Below are 21,344 nucleotides of genomic sequence, written 5' to 3'. Positions count from 1 at the left end.
CTCGGATAACCTTTATCGCCTGGAAATTTGGCCCCCTCGAGAGGGATAAAGAAAAAATCACTTACGCGCTGCGTTTCTAAGGCAGAATTCAACCATTTGGGGTAGATTTTTTCCCTGGAATACGTATGTTCGTAGCGTGATGTTTAGATCAGCGCCGTGGCATGAATCACCGACAACCCCGGTCAGTCAATTCCCCAGTGGCCATGTAAGCCACTCGTCATGGTTAACCCGCCCTTTGGCCGGAGATTAGTCAGCCACGAGCTCATGGCCAGATGGCTCACGTTATTCAAAGAATTCCAGCGTTCTTATCAACAGTGCCGATAAGAAAACGTATGGCCAATCGATGTTTAACAGTAAAGTCCCATTTTGTGCGATACGTTTAATTTTTATCACTATGAATCATTCGACATGTATGTACCGTTTTTTGTTTATGTTTCTTTGGATAATTTCTACTATATTTTTAACACTTTGTTGACCGGCGCCTGTTATTCAAAATTTACTGCTGTTACCAGGCTACTTGTGCTGCGCGTTGGTCCACTGCACGTCGACACACCAACTTTCTGCCGAGTTAGGACGAACATTTCCGTCCCACGTCAACAAGGTGTTAAATATAAATAAAATCATTTTCTTGTAACTTGCTCAAATGCTCTATCTCCATTCGCAAAAGTTACAGCTTCACAAGTTGTCCTTACTTACAAAAAAAACAACATAAAACCAATTAAAACTTTTCGGTCAATCTACTCACAGGGGATGGTATTTAGCATTTGAAAATAATCAATTTTAACAGGGGCGGTAAGCAATCGCTTCATTGCTAGTGATATTGTAAATTGCACTGTTCCATCCATGTATCATCAATTCATCTTTCCTCTGTTTATTTGTTGCATAATTTTTAGCTGGTGTTTCTGAAGCAAATTTCTATAAAGTTTTAAGTAGCTTTTCGTAGCTAACGGCTTTTATTTGGTTGTGCATTGTTGAAAATAAAAAGGTAATAACCACATATTTCCAATAACCTTTCCATTAAAGCTCGATCGAACGTACTACTGCTTCGTTTGTTTACGTTTTTGACCGGCTATTTCCAACCTGTCTCAGGGATTATACATGCGATTATAGGGTATGAAAGTCAAAATTGTTTTTGACAGATAAAGTAGCGTAATTCGTTATTACGCTAGCGATTACGCATCGTTTGCCCCATACCCTTAAGGTTTGTAGTTATTTTCAAGCATCGTTAAAACACATTTAACCCGAATACCTTTAAAATTCAACCAAACTAGAGTATTGTTACCCTCAAACTACTTTGTTAACCCAATGCACAATTTTGTGAAAAACAATGAGCTGTTGCGAATACTTGAAGCCTCAACATAAATCTTACCGGAGAAGTCCAGTGTAACTACGAGCTAAAATGAGAAAACACTAAATCTAACCCTTATATTGAAAACGATTGGAATTACATTCAAATAAAATCAGTGATACTTCAAACACATCGCTGGTAAAACAACCCCCTTCGATGTACGCGTCGAAAATTCAATCAGATTGAATTGTATTGGATTCAAATTGAATCTAGCGACCACCGGTAAAACCTTCCGCTTGTTCCCTCCACGTTACCGAAACGGTCGAGGGATTAATCACAACAACCGTTGGATAGGAAGTTGCGGACGCACATACTGCCTGCTACCTTCTTCTTCTTGGCGTAACGACCTCTTGGTCATGCCTGCCCGTTAAGGGCTTACGAGACTTGTTTCCCTGTTGTACGTGGATAGTCAGTCCTCTCGTACAGGGGAGGGTCCGGTCTCGGTTGGGATTCGAACCCACGCCGTCGAGGTGGTGAGCCCCGGCGCTCATGGGCCGAATTTCTAACCGGCGCTACCGCTCGGCTGTCGCGGACCCCCCACTGCCTGCTACCTGCTGGGAGGTTATTACCGGTTTATCGTTGAACGGGGGCTCGTTTGTTGCAGGTGAATTGAGGCTGGCGAGACGAAGCAAACGATAGCAGCGGTTTGACGCATCGCTCCGGTGCTCCAAGGCCGGTTCGAAGTGGTTTGTCACGTTGGATGACGTTGGCTAGTTTTTCTTTCGCGTCTCTCGCTATTGTCAAACGTCCACATAAGGTTGGTGCATCCATTGCATGTTTGGCGTATTCTTTTGTCACCACATTCGGGAACAAACACACACAAAAGGTTGCGGACACCGCAATGATACTGCAGTGTCCGCATCGTTTACTAATGTTTGGTGGAGGTATTTGGAAAGTGCAGTTGACTCTCTTATATGTTTGAAGTGACATCGTATCCGAAAGAGGAAACATACGTTCGAATGACTTCATACCTTCATTTCACATTACTTATTAAGAAGACGATTGTCGTGTGATCCTTTTAGATGACCAATGACCAGAACTGACATCCATGCCATCACCCAGGCAACACTCTCTAACTGGTGTTTATTAATATTTCCATTCTCGCCCGTTCCGGCATCCCGCACATTTTGTTCCAGAGTCGCTTTTGCTTCTGGTATTAGCAAGTATCAACTGTGTATTCCGTTTTAGAATACCGCACCTGTTGCGTGCACAATGATCGTCACACGCTCGTGGTTTCACAGAGGTAGAGACGGTAGGCAGGATATCTGTATATCATGGAACGCCTTGGTCATATTTCTTATTCCACCAATGCACGCGTGCATCGCCTTCACATTTAAAAGTTTGCTCATATTTCATCCCACCATGTGTGTTGTTTATTAACATCTGTGCATGTTTGATGATGATCAATCTTTAATTTTATTGTTTGTTGTTTTGTATTTTTCTTCATCCATTATAATGTTTAAGTATTTTCTTTTCAAGCAAAACTATTTTCTATCATCTTTTGCAAACTTCTGGTTCAATTTGTTTTACTTAAATTGTAGATTTATGAATGGATATAAACTGTTGACCACATGCAATGCACCGGTTCGGGAAGTAAATTACCGATGCACACTACCTCCTCCCACCGGACCGGAAATAGAGACCGATAGAATTAAACAGCAACATACCAACCCACCGCGTGAACCGCGCGCCAGTGACCATATCCGGAACACAATGGGAATGTTCGGGTGGGTTGGAAAGAGATTTCCACTTCTTTGCCCCGAAAGGGATGGAGCTTAAAGGGGTGTGCTCATTAGGCTGGAGAGCGAGCTGGTACGAGCCGCGACGCTCAGCAGCTTTTCGCCGGTAACAAATTTGTTTTTCACCCCGTTGAACCGATTGTTGATTGGTATTGATGGATTTTTGAAACGCCATTTCGATGTGCCATCGCGATCGACAACTAACTCACGAGTCACGAGCGGTTTTGCGGACGGTAGTAATAAACACACGCTCGGCAATGACGAGGCTCCGAAGTACAAAGCACACTGATCAAACACATTAAAGTCCTTTTTGCCCTCAGCTCAGCGGTATTAATCAGTATGTTCCGCTAAGTGGAGTATGTAAACAAAATGGCGCCCTCCCCACGTCGGTGCGTCTGATAATCGAATCAGTCCGCCCCGCCGTACTGACCTCATCGAATGGCGCACTAAAAGTTTGGTTTTGGGAGCGCGTCATCCGTCGTCCCGGGTATTTAAGTACAGAAACCGCCGCGCAAACAACGAGATAGGGTCCATTTTGTCACCATCGCCATCATCATCATCATCATCGTCGTCACTTGTTTTTTTCACAATTAATTTTTCCCTGTTTTCGCTGTGTGTGGTTTACCCTTCGTCGGGCGATGGTTATTAGTTCTTGCTCGGTCGGTTTTCCCACCGAAAACCCGCGTGCCGTGGAAGTTCGGAGCGGAAGACTTTAAATGAAACCGGATGTGGTTCGACGCGCGGACTGGTGTGTGTGTGTATGCGTATTTGTGTGGTTTATGGGAGTCGGGTGTCTCCCATGGGAACGCCACCAGCCACAGTCCATGTTCTCGTGGGATTTCTGGATGGGCCAAGGGGGGATGTAATACGTTTTCCCCTCACGCCGAACGGGTACTCGAGCACTTACCGACCGGTGGAAAACTGCTGGGTTCTTAAGCCAAAGCCACAGACACCACGTCGCGGTCGTGTACTCTCGTTACGGCTCGATGGTCCTTTAATTAAAAGCGATGGCCGTCTGGGGGAAGTGTGGGATAATTATTCCATGCGGTGTTGTAACTGTGCTGGTGGTAATATTTTGTGAAGAATATTTCAACAACAACACTCGTCAATTATACGTGCGCCGTTTTGGGAGTGGGAAAAATGCATGCAACTGCTTCATCGTGCTAATTATATAGCAACTGCGTGGCGTAATTATCGTGCAAATGAGCAGGACAAGTCCGGACCGTGCGATTACCGCCAGCATGATTCAATCGTGGTCTAATACTTTTCCAGCAACTTCCCTGTTCAATTACACCGGGTGCTATACGCCGTCATACGGCGAGGCCATTTTTGCACGCCGACGTCACGTATACGCACGTATCGTTATCTTCATTATAAATGCTCAATGGCGTGGAATTTCGGGCGTAACGATCCATATGCCCCTAGCCAGGTTTACGGCTTTCGATTGAGCGAGAAAAATAACCACTCCCGCGATTAGGGAACGCTTCAGCCGTCGATTGTGGATGACTTTGTTATCTGCACGTGTTTTCATTTGTGGTTCCATGCTGTCACCGAGAAATAGCACGCACATTAGTCATCGCACTTTGACCCCATCGGCCACCGCCGGTGATGTGAATGCTGCTGAATGGAGGGTGCGCTATGTGTGGCGCTCTTATGCTTCCAGTCTTGGGGTATAATGTCCGCCGAAGAAGCAGCACACACTCACACGAACCGCGAGCTGGCAAATAAAAGGAAGAGGAAAGAAAAGCGGTTTATCGCGTCTGGCCCCCAGCTCCAAACATCCGGTGCCATTGTTGTGCAGAAAATAACGGTGGCGCGGTACGGTACGAGAATTTATGTACATACTGTTAAATATTTCGATGTTAATATCGAACACTGTACCACAGGGTGATCAGTTCTCTTTAACCCTTTCATGACCTTAGAGTCATGACTAGGCTCGGGTTACGCCACAAAAGGGACAAAAGGCCTTATGAGAGGGACTTGATGCTGAGTTAGGTACGCCTTATGATCTAAATAAGCAATATTGACCTATTTAATTCCGGGGTATTTGTTACAAAAACATGTACCGAGATACTTTTCAATGAAGTCTTCCCTTTTTCTTATCTTCTTCTGTCTAATACTGCAATGTAAAATAGCAACAAGTGAATAGTTTTACACCGGTAACACTCTACACCTTCTTCTTGTAGTGAACAAAATAGATTGGTTTTGAATAAAACCGCTCTGACAAAAAAATAAATAAATCACATATTAATTTCATCCAGAAGGAATTCGAAAATAGATTATGCACGTCCCTTCAAATTATTTTTTAAAAAATCATGCACAAAATAAGGTTTTTGGCTCTAGGTTTTCTATGATATCTGCCATTTGCATACATTTCGGCGCTTTCCGAAAATTTTATGGTATTTCTTTCACATTTTGTAGCAAGTGTTGTTTAAGGAAATAAATATCCTTCAAGTCACAGGATATGGCCCACTTTTGAACAATATTTTAAACAAACCATGACATTTTCATAATGATTATTTTACATTAGTAACGCTTGGAATTGTTTAATTCTCTGCCTTAATTGATTTTGTAATGGTTCCTCTCCGAGGCACCCTGTGTGATCGATGCACGGCAACCGCTGCAGGGGTACAGTACGTATGCAAGACACCCTGGAAATGGTGGATTCCTTCGAGGGGACGACGAGTGCGGATAAACGGTTGAATATTTGCACATACCGCATAGCTCGTCGTCGAACGGAGTGAAATGGACAGCAATAAATAGATGTGAATAAAGTTTTATGCTCCCTCGTTTCGCAGCGGCGAAACCTTGGTGCCGGGTCCGGCATCCGAGCGTCCCTTTGCACACAGCCAACCCCTACCACATCGCCGCGCACTTTCATAAGTCGCCTCGAGAGCGCTAGAGACACGTACGTCAGTGTCACTCCCTGGGTTGTTTTTCGTTTGCAAACCAATGAACGATGGTAACCCGTCCGTCCGACTGGGTCGGTCGGTCAGTCTCCGCGCTCCCGAAGGTCCGGTTGTTGGTTGTCCAGCCACAGTGGACACAGGCGGCGCCGGTCGCTGTTGTGCTGTGCTCAGCAGTTTGCCGGTCCGGCGCTTCGACATCTTGTTGACCCATTAAATGCGAGTTAATTCGATTTGCTCTGCGCTACCCGGCGTCCAGGCCGGGGGTTCGTCAAAGCGCCCCCCTTTTCAACCCCCCTTGGGACCCCCGCATCGGAGCTCATCTTCCCCAAAAAAGTACTCCTTGGTCCGTCGAACAGTTTCCCCCCCCCCCTCGGGCCAGCCTGGTTCCACTTGTTCAAATTCTGCCGACTTTAATTACTCATAATTTTTCAATTACACTTCATTTTCCACCCTCTGCTGACTAGAGTTTCTCACCACCGCGTCTTCTTCCCGTTTGCAGTTACCATTGCGGTTGCGGACCGTTCCCGAAGTCGATGCAGCGACGCAGCTGCAGCACCCTGGCAGCGTCCGGCAGATGAAGTGCTAACGGCGGCGGAGTCGGAGTCGGCGGTAGTGTGTACGCGCCTGGGCAGATACTGCTTCGCGCTGCTCCACGGCCAACCGGAGACGACGACCGCGACGACGACGACAACGACGACGGCGGCGACCGAGCGACACCCAAGTGACACCGACCCGCCCGGGTTCGCCAGCAGGCGAAGGGGGAGAGCGTACGCCGGGGTGGCACCGGACTGTGACAATACGGCGACACCAGCCATGCTAGCGCCGGGCATCCGAGTTGCCCGCGGGCCGGACTGGATCTGGCAGGATCAAGGTAAGCCAAGGAGCTGAATTACATTCCTTAGTTTATTTATTAATATTGCGTTATTACATTACATGGTATTACACATGATTTGAATAAGGAATATATCCACACTAGATTCGATCTGATGGTATTTCAGGGGTTTTCTTCGTATGAGATAAGATTGAAAGATATATTGATATTCATAAGGGCATCAAAATACTCATATCAAATTCTTTATAGCCACATGAATATGCACTTACATATTTTTTTTGGATTTTATTAAGGCAATTTACGTTAATTTCTAATTCTTAATCCTTTGGATATTCACAAATCTATTCTTATAACAGTGGACTATTCTAGCAATAGTCACTGTCACATAAAACAGAGAAGATAAATACGACCAATAGCCATCTCGCTGGGTAAATTGGAGTGATTTGAAAGAGTTGGGCTAACTTATGATGTTATGATTGTCTTTATTTTAATTTTCAATCAATTAATCAAGTCAATCGAAACAAGTACACTGATTGTTTTGTTGGCCGTATTTGTTATTTTCAAATGTTTCTTTTCCTTACTTAGAAAGATGTGTAGGAAACTTCTATTTTATCTTTTGATTTTAGGTTGTTAATCGTTACTCACATCATATCCATCTCTCGATGAAAAGTAATTAAGACCAATTTTTGTATATTCTTGTACTTTTCCTATGTTCCCTACTTCAAACACTATTAAACAATAAAATAGCGCTCACACAGTACCGTTACCTTCATTTTTAAAATTAACTTTCCTGCGAACGTTGAACACTCATTGTTGTCATATGCTACGTGAACATACAAATAGTTTTTTTTTTCAACTCTCGCTTAGTTGTTCGATTTGCAACAAGTTTTTCTGTGAGTATTCCGGTTGATATACGTTTCGTCTTCTGAAACTTTTTCAATGAATTTTAATACTTTCTCTGAGCGAAGCTGCTTAAAATGTTTATGCTAACTTTGTTTCGGGTTCAGGATTGAAAAATCGTCCTGGAAAACATATGCCAGACGCACATAAAGGACGGATTTCCAGTGTGCAGCCTACCTAGTGCTGCCATCTGTTGTTCGAGCCCGCAAACTTCACTTCACCGATCCTACGCCCAACAAAGATCCCGAACACGATGTTTCCCTCCTGCGCTCCGGTTGCCCGCCGTGTGTTTTCCCCCTTGGCGGGTTTCCCCATCCCCTCCCTGAAAACCGTTCACTCCTTTCGGGACCGATCGCATAGAAATGGCGTCCCCGATTGTTTGAGCGCGTTTCGCGGGTCGCGCTCTAAAATTAGTCCCGTCGGCGGTGCGTTACCGTTTCGTCTGGCAGTCAAATGCTCCCGGCTCTAATATCGGGCGTCTAGAATGATGATGCTGATGATGATGGCGATGTCCGCACACGACTAGAACGCCACAAGGGTCCGGCGTGTGTGTCTGTCGCTGGGTGACACATTCGATCGCGATTCGCGGCCCGGGGACGGTAGAACGAGGAGGCGCCCGAGGGTTTGTGGAGTGCGTGTGTGCGTGTGTGGTCCCCTTGGGGTCAGATCTATTTTCATCGCCGTCATTGGCAGCCAATTATTTTCGGGCAACGAAAATACGCCGGGGGCGACGCGCGTAGACGAAACGTGACAAAGTCGGGCAGACAGAGGATTTGATTTTCTCGGTCCGCTCGCAATAACTGCTTGGTGGTGGAAAACTCGGAGGAATGGCCGCATTGGTTTGGCTGTCTCGTCTGTTGAAGGTAAAATTGATGGAAACGGCTCCGAAAACCGGGCCCCGCAATTTGGTCACGATTATGACGCTGATGACGAATTGTCAATCATAAAAGAACGTCTGGGGCCAATTCAAGCTCGAAAGTGGGCAGTGTGTCCAAGTGGTCTGGTTTATTTGTTAATTGGTCCAATTCCAGTATAAATTTAAATTTGGTTCCTCAAGGCACATATGCTAGTGTCGCGGAGATGGTGGCATTCCCGGTTGTTGGCTTTTGTAAACAACATTTAACGTAGTAAAGCGACAAAAAACCCATTGGAAAAAGGAAACTCCATCCCGTCAATGCCCGAACACGTTTACCATTTCTACCCTACTGCCGTTCGTTTCTCCTGTTTCACGCGAGCGAAGATCCCTGCGACGCTAGGAAGTCTTTCCGTGGCGAGTAAAGGGTTTAATGTTTCGGAAAAATTTGCCCTAAAAACCCCGGAACTGATAAACACGACGAGCGCAAGCACCACACAAACAAACACCAGAGATCGGTGGGCGTATCGTCGGGGTACGCCTACCTCCACCACCACCATCGCTACCCGCCTTTCCCACCAACCCACCTGGACGTTGACCTTCACGCGGAGAGACACAGCGGCGGGGAAGCGGTGACGTGAGGTAGAAGGGAAAGATCGAACGGGACGAAAAAAGGGGCGCCAGCGAGCGGCAACGGAAGCAGTGTTGATGGTTTTTTCCTGTGGGTTTTTGGGCTTTGCTTAGGGCGGGCGTGCGCCTTCGTGGGTTGTTTATGTGTGTGTGTGTGAGAGAGTATGTTGTAGTGTTCTCCCAACAGGGTTCCCCCTAAACTTTCCCGCGTTCAAACCCCGCACTATCTAGAGCGTCTTCTACCCACGAACCTCTGGAAGTCCCGCAGGACCCGCGAAGCAGAACGGGAAAATAAACTTTCCTAGCCGTTTGGGATTTTCTCCGGTTTTTTTTGTCTTCCCTCCCTCGTTCTTCTTTTGACTGTTGCTGCGGGAAATGATCTGACAAAGCGATTGATCTTCCCATTCGATTTATCCACATCGGCCAGTTTCCGTACCGCGCGGCTCTGCGATGCAGGATATGTTTGTGTTTTTCCGGCGGGTTTTTCGCTCTCCCCGAAATCGCATCCTAAACCATTTGGTGGGCGCATAGATTTCCATAATCAAGCCATTTCGGATCTGTTCGAGAGTGACGGTGGATTGGGCGTTGAGTTTGGCGTTTTCCCGTGTTCGGGAAATCGGAACGATTTTGTTGTTCATTTCATCAACGTTGCTTGCTCGTCGACGACAACAACAATAACAGCACGAGTCTGGAACGAGCTGGAAATCGATCCGTCGACATTTATCGTGCATCTTAATTGGCTCACTTTCCTCCCACAAACCCACACACACACACACACATTTGTCCCATGAACGTGAGGGGTTTTATTTTTAGCACCCCCCTGAAAACCCGAAATACATTCAGGTGATGCAATTTTTAAGGTTGCCTCCCTTTTCGGGGAAAGCTGGAGTAGCTCTTCCAGCAGTGGGAGATAGATTTCCACCACCCACTGGAGCAATACCGGCGCTGTGAAACCCTACCACCACCGAGAGACGACTGTTGTTGAGCAAGGGTATCAGTGACGGAGCGCGTTTCATTCTCTAATTCTCGAAGCAATCAACTAATTAATTAATTTCTACCCTTACGACGATGGCGAGCGAATGGCCGGATTGCGTGATCGGTTGGCGATTGATTAATTGCTGAATTAATGTGGCGGATTTTCCTGCCGATGATTCAAATTCGCCAGTTTCGCCATTCTGTTTCAACCGTGGTGGCATATTGTTCACTGCAGGAGTGCCGTTCTGCTTTCGTACAAGATATTTAATTGAATTAATCTTCTACGAAATCAAACGGTGCTTGTTAAATAGTCACAATAAAATTGATAGAAAGCATTTTCCTTTAATGATGGAATAAGAAAAAGCTACCAAAATAGTTGTTTCCACAGAGCTGTTACAAAACTGAGCGATTGTTTTTAGCTTCAACAAACCTTGGCTCGTGCCTGTAAAGCTCAAGCGTTCGACTCTGATTTGAATCAATGTCACTACAAACCTCCCCTCCCCCTCCCCGGAGCGGAGGAAAATCTCGATGGACCGAAGAAGGGTGCCGATCGGGGAAAAGTTTTGCGGTTCGCGTGTCGAAGAGCCCACACAAATCCTTTCCGGTTGGCATGCTCACGTGCGCGTATTGTTGTTTTCACAGAGAACGAGGACAACGATCTCACCTGTCGTCAGCAGCGTGTGTGACGTACGTACACGAAGGAGCAAAAGGTCCTCCTCGGGGTGGATGGGTTGAGGTTTTCATCGAAAGCAAATGTCAATCGAGTGCAGTTTCGGGATAATTAGAAAACTTTTCCCCCGTTTCCAATCATTTCACTTCGATGCGTTCTGTACTCAGCGGACGTTGCGTAGTTTACCGTATGCAGATATGTGCTGATTTACTTTTGAACTATGAACACCTACATGCATTGGTGTCGAATGGAAATTGCGCTGGTAATGATGATGTGCTGAAAGAAGGTTCCCGTAGCAATTTGAGATGAGCTGTGATGAAATGATAAAACTTGGTGATCATTGTTCACCATTTTTGACCTTTTGCAACAAACATTTTTGAAATATTATTTATTTGCATTTGCCCGGATAAATTGGTAATTTATGCACCTCCATCATAAAAATATTTCTAAACACAATAACTTTTGTCTGCAAGTCATCATATATTTATTCATCACACACATTTTTGGTATCCTACTAAGCACGTCTACCACTGGTTGATAATTTTAACGTACTAATTTTTGAGAGACACATTTCATTATTATTTTTTTAACTAAACTGTGGTTATTTCCATTTCCTTATTAAAATCGGTTGGCGTTCTAAATCTGCATGGCAGTAATTTACTTTGGAATTTACATGTATTTTTATACTTTGCAAACGTCACATTTGTCAGTATAGAAGAATAGTTGTATTCCGAACGTATACTGCTCAGGCATAATCATTCGAATAGTTTTGCGTGATTTCTATCCAACTGCGTCACACTTCATTTTTTTTAATGACAAGATGCTACGAATCAAATGATTCATATTGTTTACTAAAATTTAATGAAAATTTGGTGACTCATCGCCATGTTTTGAAAGCATTAAAAATATATTCCGAGTAAGCTTTAACTATTGGTAAGCTTTAAAAATTGCAACGCAAATAACTTGTTTTTTTGTTTTTGTTAGTTACTCGTTAAACCTGTTGTGCTTATTCTGGTTTACCTTCTACTTAAAAGTTTATCTTACTCCTTACCTCCTGCATAACATACCTTTAAAACCTTAATATAGTTCTGGGGTTGTTGGGTAATCTCGAGGAAGTTTCAATAGTTTTATATTAGCGGTTAGTGCGCCTGGTAGTTAACAAGAGCTTAGCATAACACAATCGGCTACGTTGTGCAACACAATGGCACATGGAATTGAACAAGTGCTTTACTGTTCATGTAAAATGTAACTGTTTTCATTCAACCATCGGTCAATTGTTGTTACTTTCACAGAAATTAGCTTCCTACTAGCAGTTCGTGAATACTTTGTGCCTTTGTACAGGCTGTGGGGCGGGTGCTGTAATGCTTGCGTGATTCGATGGCTCCTCCAGTGTGTTACATTGATTAGAGCCCACAATATTTGGCCTCACCACCTTTCTCGCCGGTCGATGAAGCGACCTGCCCGAGCTGTCACGATGTCCGATAACCATCAATCTGGGAGGGTGGTGAGGGTGATTTTGATCTTCCTCGATTCAATTGGGCTTTTCCGCGGTACCGAAACCACATACCTACGTGCGTGTGGCTCAGCATGTTCGTTCGAGCATGTACTTTCACGGTGTGATCCACCTTTCGTTGCGCTGCACGCTACGGTTTTCAATTAGATAATGCTCAAGCGATTGGTAACTCACTTAGCGGAGATACCATTTGATCGTTACGTTAACAACACGATCAGTCAGTACAATTAATCGCTTTAGTATGGGTATAAACCCGATTCTGTTAGGTGTATGGTATGGAGGTTGAAAGTACTGTACTGGTTTATCACTTTTATCCGGTTTTCTTTTTTTCAACTGGGTTTTCCATCGCTGGATGGTGTTTATTGTTTTCTTTCGTTGTTTTACTTTTAAGTTACTTCAAAAGCTTCGCTCACGTTCCATGTCCCTGCACTACGGTTTCCAACTTCTAATGGCACCTTGTTTGTTTTTGCATGTGCTGCCGCACGTGTAGGTCGTGTGTATGTACCATCCGTACATAAATAGCACGACATATTGGCCTTTGTGAAGCCTTAATCTCCTGTCGTGTCTCGCTCGTTGCGCTCCCTGCGCACCACAACCTCAGCCGCCCGTAAATCCGTTCCCGACGTGTAATCCCCTCGAAGCACTCACGGAATGCCAAAGCCAAGTCGGCTTAGTAGCGGTGCTGATCAAGTTTAGCTTTAAAATAAAAATCAAAAATCAATACTGCAGATGTGGGGCTTGTCTGCAAATGCGGATGGTAAAATCATACGGTTTAGTTAGGATGTTCCTGTCTCGTTAGTGCTTTGGAAAGAGAGAGGTAGAGAGGGAGCAAGAGAGGCTCATTTTATTCGTGTTTTACTTCTTCACGTGAAGTTTTCCCCCCGGAATCCTCAGCCATGCGGTTAGATGGTGCAGTCGAAGCATGAATATTTGACTATACTGCAAGGACATTTAGCATTTTAAAGAAGCTCTCCAACACATTCGGAAGTTTGTTTCGCAAAGTATTTGTTGATAGTTATTTCAAATAATCATCTTAATAACTTTGGTGATTGTTGCAACTTTATTATACAATTTAAAACATCACTACATTGTCTTGTAGTCGCAATCTTTTTCATTTTTCAGCAGACTAGCTTTAATTAAATGATTGATCTGACAATATTAATTGTGCACTATTAATAGCGAAGGTTTCATAAAGTATCGCCATATTTTCACTTCTCGATGAAGCTTATAAATTATTCTATATAAACTATGTTCCTTTTGTTCCAATGTGTTCTGGCACGATAACATTGTGCGTCTACAGCGTATCTAATATATTATCATACAAATTAAAACTTCATTTAAAACATAACTCTTAGTCACATTTCGATCGCATTATTATTTTCGTTAAAATTTATCCATCGTATAAATCACCATTTTCAGAAATGATCTTGAGAATTTTTCGGTTACCAAGATATGAAGCGCCTAAAGTAAGAAGAATCGACACCTTTTCTTTTCAAAGTTACTGTAATAATAGAACTATACAAGGTTTCATTTCTCATTAATATTAAAATATCACATTGAAGCATAACCTTTTAATATAGTTAAAACCAAAGCTAGACCTGAGGAAACAGACACTCCACAAACAATCCCGGTTGTCGTCGTCGACCCATCAACACCAATGGTTGCGCCAGACAGTACACGAACGAGGCAAGAAGATGGCATTTGCCCACCATCGACCGGCGACAGAGGTGTCATTTACCTTTTTCCCGAATTTTTCACGCACGCTGGGACGTATGTCGGGAACAACGGTGCTTCCTAGGCCTGTTGCGCTTCCCTTTTGGCTGTGCTGCAGGAACAGACTGTGTAGCGTGACGATATAATGTAAACACATGCCCGACGCACATTCCACGGAGGCGCGATTTTTCCCCCACCGGGGAAATCCTTTCAACATGCAACAAATCGTTCCGCCCGGCTTTTCCCGTGCCATGCCGAGGGTGGAGGACAAACGGTGGCTTTTAATGTGTGGTCTTTACTCCTGCTGCCGAGATTTTCCACTCAACATCCCGTTTCCGTTTCCTCCAAGACGCTCTGTGTACCGTGCAGGACTTGGGGGAATGCTCTTTCGAGCTTCTTCGCGTGTAATTTAAGCCGAGCGCGGGTTGAAACATCCCAGACCCTCGGACACCCTTCGTGTTCCTACCGAAGCGCACGCCTTGTGAAACGCGGAAAATGTCACTGCTCGCTTGCCGCCCCTCAGTTTCTGGCTCACCGCATCCCCTCCACCCTCCTCCATGTAGGCTAAAAATAGTGTTGGAACAAGACGATTTATTTTAAAATAAAAACCCGCGACCCGCGTGTCCCGCGGCTCCATCCCGCGCCCGGGAAAAAGGCACGCGTGCCAACAACGCCCGAACGGTTTTCCCTCCCGTGTTTTCACGTGTTTTCATCTGCCGTTCGAAACCGTCCAAGCGTTGCCGTGTCGAGCTCGTCGGAGGAAAAGCGCTGCATTTCGGGGGAATTTTATCCCACTCGCGATGATCGCGGGGGATTTCCCGGGCAAACAGGACACAGACGCATATGGCATCGCTTCACGGAAACGCTCCCTCAGAAGGAACCAGCATCCGTTTTCCAGTATTCTCTTTCTCGTAGGGCCGAGTCTCCTGAGAGTGAAAAGAATGGACCGATAATTGTTGTTGATAATTTAGTCATCCTCGCTCATCCTCCGCTTCCCTTCTCGGCCTTCCCACTCAGCCGATGGAGGGAACGATGCGATCTACTTCCGTTTTTCTGTGCTAGCCATCTCCTGACTGGCGTCGATCGTCTTCGACCCGCCCGTCCGGGCCGCTTGGGTATTTCCCGGGCTTGCATATCGGGCGCCTGGATTGGTAATGCAGTTAACCGCTTGCCCGCCGCTGCAGCAGGGCGGTTTTGCGGTTTTTCCAACATCATTCAGGACGACAAAAACTTACTGTAAATATAATTAGCAAAAGCTAACTCCTTTTTTCTACGATACTTTGTGCTGCTTTATCTCGAATCGCGCTCCGAATCACTGTGAAGGTGAGAAATTTGTAAACATTTTCTGCCGAAGTATGCCCCACTTTAAGTCACGGTCATGCTTCGTTTGTTTCGCTGACGATTCCGTATAAGTATGTCTGAGCTCACCTCACCAAAAACCTTGCGTTGCGTTGCATTACTCACGGGGTTCAGTTGGGATTCCATCTTCGTAAGCCCATCTGCAAGACATATGCCCAGACACGCACACATACTGCTGAAGAAGCAAGCAACAACAAACAACAAATCAACGCCCTACGAACAACATTCATCTTGGATATTCCTATGATGAATGCAGCTGGAAAAACGTATCCTCTCGCGTTGGTAATTTAGGTCGCGAAGAAATGCTCCCAAAATTTGTTTCCAGTAGGAAACCCTTGTACACGTCATGGATAACCCCGAATCGAACGAATTTAATTTGCTAACATTTTGTTTAAGGCCACAAAGAGAAAGCTTATTATAGTTGATAAAGTGTGTTGCAAATTCAGACCGACGGAAAAACCCGCTCATAAAGCCCATACGTACAAAGAAAGACATATCAAAGGTCAAAGCTATACTAGCGATAGGCATACCGCCTAGCATTACAAAGAACAGCATGGTTTTTCAACGGGAGATAGGAGGGGAAGTTAAATGAATGAGCTTGATTGATATGATTTTGCTTATCATTTTTGCATGTGCATTATGAAGTACGTGGATGTGGAACTTGTCAGGCATGTCAAGCATTCTTCCAAGCTTTCCATCAATCCCCCCCTCCCAGCACCCGAGAGGAGGGAATAGATTAATTGTGATGTTTTATTCTTGAAGCATGATTCTTACGGAATGTGAACCCCCGAACGAACCCGGTCGCCCGGTTCGCCAATTATTGCGTATGAATGAATTCCCCGAACCAACTGAAGCCGTGTACGATAATGACCACAAAAAAAAATGGTTGAGAAAAAGCGGCAAAAAAGCTAATGTTAGATGATTTATTGTTTTTTTCCTTCGCCAAGTGTGTTATGCCTCAAACAAAGAACGGGAGGACCAAAGAAGGAAAGTACGTCGGCTCTCAAGTACGTACTCCCTTTTGAAGTCCGCTCGTCCCAATTTGCGCCGTCATGACTTTTCCCACCAAAAACCCTCCCCCCGAACCCCGGCAGCCGGAAGTGATGCTCCGCGGAGGATGACGTTGGCCGCGAGCAGGGAAACCAGCCGACAGTGGTGTGTGGTTTGCGTCAAGTTCCGTTTCTATTTGTTCACTTTTGGTGTTTGTTTTGTTTTTTTGTCGTTCACCTTTTTTTATCGTTTAGCATCAACCATTGTCGTTTTTGGGGGAGGAAGTTCGGGGGTGGTAGAAAAAAGTAACCTTTAGGAATCTCTTTCTATTAGCGATGTCTTGCTCTTTTCGTAGGGGGTTTTAGTACTTTTCCTTACTTCCTCTGCCTCACGATGCTCCTTGGCCGAGACTTCCGACTGCCAACGGATCGATGGCACCGATTTTTCCATCATTCGCATCGTTTCCTACCCACGTCCGCATTGCGCAAGTGTGCGTGCCGGGTTCCTTTCGGTGCTGTTTATACGCGCGCCCCTCGCCTTGGCCACGAACGCTGAACGCGCGAGTTGAAGGATAAGACGGAACCCGGCCCTCGCGCCTCCACCAGGCCAGGGACACAAAGAAAAACACTCCTCCGAATCCGTCGTCGACGCGGTTTGGCAAATACGGCCTCGTTTTCGTTGCTGTCTGGGTCTGTGTCTTGGAATACCCTTATTCTGGTCCGCCATGATAGAGGTTATGCAGGGCGGGTGGTGGAGGACTAATGAGGACATGGAAGAACAACGCGCGCTCGGCTGGTGATTCGTCGTGCCATTTGTTTTGGACCCCCGGTTCGGGTTTCCGTTCTGTTTTTACTCGCACCGTACTTTGGACCTTCCCATAGCGAGGGAGGAAGGTTTCCCTTTCGTGTGTCGATTAGTTCCCATCTTGGTCGGGACAAGAAAAAAGGAAAAAAAAAGTGGTTAGAATAAAAAAACAATAAATCCGACTGGCGATACTTGACGTGCGGCATTAGGGATCGCTCGGAGGAGATCGGCCGGATCCTGGTCGCGATCCGCCTGTTGTCCCGCTCTGTCTCCTTCGCTGCCCGAACGGGCTTAGTCACGCGGATGACGTCGGGTCTGTTGACGTAGTCGGGGACCAACTCGCGGAACAACTCGCGGGTCTTGCAGCAGCAGCAGCACGTGCTTGAGACAGAGAAACGGTGAAACGGCGCGAGCGAAAGAGACCACGCACCACCAGAGCGTCGCGTTTAAATCCCGACGCGCGATGGCCGGAGCCGTCGACGGGAAGATGCAATGGAAATGTTAATCGATCGTGAGGTACGGTCGCGGACGGTCGCTTCACTCAACTGACAAGGCGTCCGCACTGCGGGTAGTGAGCAGCAGATAAGCAACGGTGACTTTCAAACGAAAGTGAGAGATTTGGTAGTGTAACGCTCCTCCCCAACCGTCCCAAACGGCGGTTCCATTTGCATCACCAGTGAGTGTTTTCTTAGCCTCGCTGTCCTCCTCATCGACCTTAAGTGAAAGTTTGCTGGTCGCGAGACGGGCGACAGTGTGCGATTTTGAGGGTCAAGTTTTGTCTAGTTCCGGTTGTACGTTCGAGCGGTGTTGTGGTTTGGTTGGAGCGAAAACAGCGTAATTTATTTGGAAAAAAGATAAGACGCAGTGTGCATAAGAGGAGTGTTTTATAAACGCGAGCGATAGGCGTTAAAAGTGAGGACGGTTTGATTTGGATTTGATTTGCACATTGACGTACCGAATTCCTTGAATTTTATGTGCGTGTGTGTGTGTGTCTGTTTGAAAATTCGTAAAACCCAGCAAAACCGGTCAAGAAAGTTGTGGTGACAAAAATGTAAATGATCGTTCGACAACGTCGAAAACCAACCCTGTCTTACTACCTTTTGAGCTGTGATGTAATCTCGTGTTCGCGTCTTTCTCTTCTATTCTATATGCCGGAACTAAACAACAACAACAACAACAACAAACACACCCTCAACACTCCTCAGATGACGGTGAAGGACACGTCGGTACGCTGTGCGAAATAGGACGCTCCGGGTCGACCCACTCGCCGGACAAGACGGTCGTCGTGAACTGGGACTCGGGCCACCGGACCAACTATCGCGTCGGCTACCACAAGCAGTACGATCTGATCGTGATCGACAACGCGCAGATCGGCGTGAAGCACCCGAACGTAATCTGCGACGGGTGCACCAAGGCGGGCATCGCCGGCATTCGCTTCCGGTGCGCCGAGTGTCCGTACTACGACCTGTGCGCCACCTGCTACGGCAACGACGTGCACGACCTCGAGCATCCGTTCATCCGCTTCCAGACGTCCAACTCCGTGGGGTAAGTAGAACAAATCGATCGGGTGGGTACATTACAACACTGGAAATAAGGAGAGAACGATAGAACAAATCGGAGGTACAAGTATTTGGTATAGTTTTAGGCTCAAATCAATCGAGCAACTCGTTGTTTTGTATGCGAAATTGCGACTGTAGAGAGAAGGTTCCGATAGCGCAGCGAGTAAAGGCACTGAACCTCGATAATGGAGTTCTTGGGTTCGAATCTCATCCCCCAAGAAAATTGCATCAGAGCTATTATTCGGTTGTCAAAATGTGATACTCATCACTTGACAGCTAAGGATCTCAGATAAGTTTCTGACTATTCGAAAGCATGTCCGGTGGTATGCTCAGCTGTAAGTAGTAGGATTTTAAGAGACCTGATTTCCGATTAATTATTATTGGGATTGTTAAAATTTTCCGTAGTTGGCAAGATAATCCCACCGTTGATCACGTAACAACGTTTAAAAAACGTTAACATAAATGGTTTTATGATATCCATACCCTCCTTTTTAATGGATAAAACATTGAAAATTATTTGACTTCTTAAAAGAATTTTTATCATTTTTCAGTTCATGTTCTCACTAAACAAAAGAAGGGCAAAACACCAACATTAGTGCTTGTGACAAAATATGGGGCATTCAAGGCATGTTATGCTGGAACATTTTCCCCGCCATACCTATGAGATTTGGATTAATCTGGTCGTTAGGACTTAGACCGCTTCGGGGTTTTAGGGCCATCAAGCTATTATTTAATATGCCTATTTAGAAATCCAAGAGTTCTACGGAATTCCGCTTGTATTTTCTATGTTTTGGTTTGTTAGCTTTGTTTTCCAACAGATGTCATGCTAAAAACCCAATAACTAACAACATATCAAAGCAAATATTTGAAGGTAACTGTTGTATACATGAAACACATACTTTCAGCTCATAAAAACGTATGCGATACTAGTAGGCCATTACTGTAATCTCTGCCGAGTCCTGCCGACAAAGACTTATCAATTCGTTAACGGAAGGAATAACGACTCAGAACGGTCGATTTTAGTTCTGGGCTTTGGATGGGGAAAACCGAACACACTGCTAAAGAATGGGAACGCTAATCGAATAGATGTACTTGCTGCCCCCAAAAAGACCTTGTTTGAGGTCAGCGTTCACCGGACCTTATTGCGTCAGGGCGCAAGGTGAAGGGGATTCCTTTGGTTTTTCTGTTGTTCTTTTCTTCTTCTTCTTTTGCATCGATTCATGTCTCCCTTTGGCCCTGTTAAATGCCAAGAAGGTGTGTTGGTGGTCACTTTGGACTGCCGATGGTCGTGGGCTTGTGGGCAATTCCGTCGGGAAATTGACACTATCGACGGAGGCCGCCGACCGAGTCATAGTGCTCCTCCACACTCCGGTCATCGGCCCCGGCTCCCCGAAGGCTCCTCCTCGAACGGTAATCGATACAACTGAACTGCGTTAGTTGACTCGGGGGAGTCTACTGAGTTCGTTCGGTGGTGATTCCTTCGACCTCGGAACAGTTTTCAAGAACTGAACTCACCGTGCACAAAAACCCAACTCCTCCGTTAGTGCGCTGAGGCCTTGCTCAAGCTGTGCGCACACAATATCGGAAAGGGTTTTCCCAGTGGATTTTTACAACCTCCCCCCTCCGTCGTCATCCCGCCCCACACACACGCAGACATCTGTTCGTTGGGTACACTCACTGCTTCACGAATTGCTGAACTAACGCTGGAACTAGTTTTAGAATGGCGGCAGATCGACCGTGGTTCGTACCATTTGTGGTGCAATTCTGTTCGATCATCGTCCGCCCCGGGGTTTTAGAACAACGAAATGGCCCCCATCCCAATCACATGAAGCCAGATGGCTCGCTCATCCTCATCCACTTCTGTCTTTCGCGCGGACGATTCAGGGTGAAAAAATGTCGGTCCGGGATGCGCGCGCGGAGCTGGAAGTCGACGGCCTGCCATTGACCGCCAACCCAACGGAAGGGGCAGCAGCATAATTTCGCTGCGAGAACTGGTTTTGCTCCGAAAAACTGTAAAATCAGTCACGCCTCGCCGACGGGAGGTGGAAGAGTCGGTTGGCGATTTTTTGTTTTTTTTTCTCCTCACTTTATTTGCTCGCTTACTTGCTTGCTCCCCCCTCATCGAGCCGGCCACTCGTGCGCTTTTGGGAAAATCCCAAATACCCCGCGCAGCTCCGGCCGCGTCTCCTCCACGCGCTGTTGTGTCATGACATATCCCCCACACTCTGAGATATGCAAACCGTGTGACTGATCGAGGGCCGTCGTACGGTGTCCTACAATTGCGGTACACACTGCGTTGCGTCATTGTTGTAGGATGTCTGCTGATGCATCGTGTCGTATAGATCACGCGGACAGATATTACCGGAACATCGCTTACCGGAAATTGTTTCCGCCTGGTGGTGCAGACGGGAGCGACAGTGTTCTCACATCTGCGTGACGTACTTCAAACGTCGTGGTGGATTGCTTCCGCCTCGCTGTCCTAGTTTCTTCGTTGAAAACAAATTGATTTGAAGATCGGTGTTCCTCCTGAGTGGATGATTGTTGGTTTTT

At 46.0% G+C, this 21,344-nt stretch overlaps 1 protein-coding gene across 1 annotated transcript in view; it reads left to right on the top strand.

Moving 5' to 3' along the window:
• The window catches only part of LOC131282922 (E3 ubiquitin-protein ligase MIB2), a 42,421-nt gene that overhangs the window by 15,987 nt on the left and 5,090 nt on the right, over window positions 1-21,344 (top strand). Inside the window, exons 2-3 of the mRNA XM_058312468.1 lie at window positions 6,496-6,867; window positions 18,441-18,780. Of these exons, the coding sequence (XP_058168451.1) occupies window positions 6,810-6,867; window positions 18,441-18,780 (398 nt within the window). The 5' untranslated portion in view covers window positions 6,496-6,809. The remainder of the gene's footprint in view (window positions 1-6,495; window positions 6,868-18,440; window positions 18,781-21,344) is intronic.

Source organism: Anopheles ziemanni, chromosome 2 (assembly GCF_943734765.1).
Source record: "Anopheles ziemanni chromosome 2, idAnoZiCoDA_A2_x.2, whole genome shotgun sequence".
Taxonomy (NCBI): Eukaryota; Metazoa; Arthropoda; class Insecta; order Diptera; family Culicidae; genus Anopheles; species Anopheles ziemanni.
The sequence above is the reverse complement of the archived record's forward strand: the minus strand, read 5'-3'. Positions and strand labels throughout refer to the sequence as shown.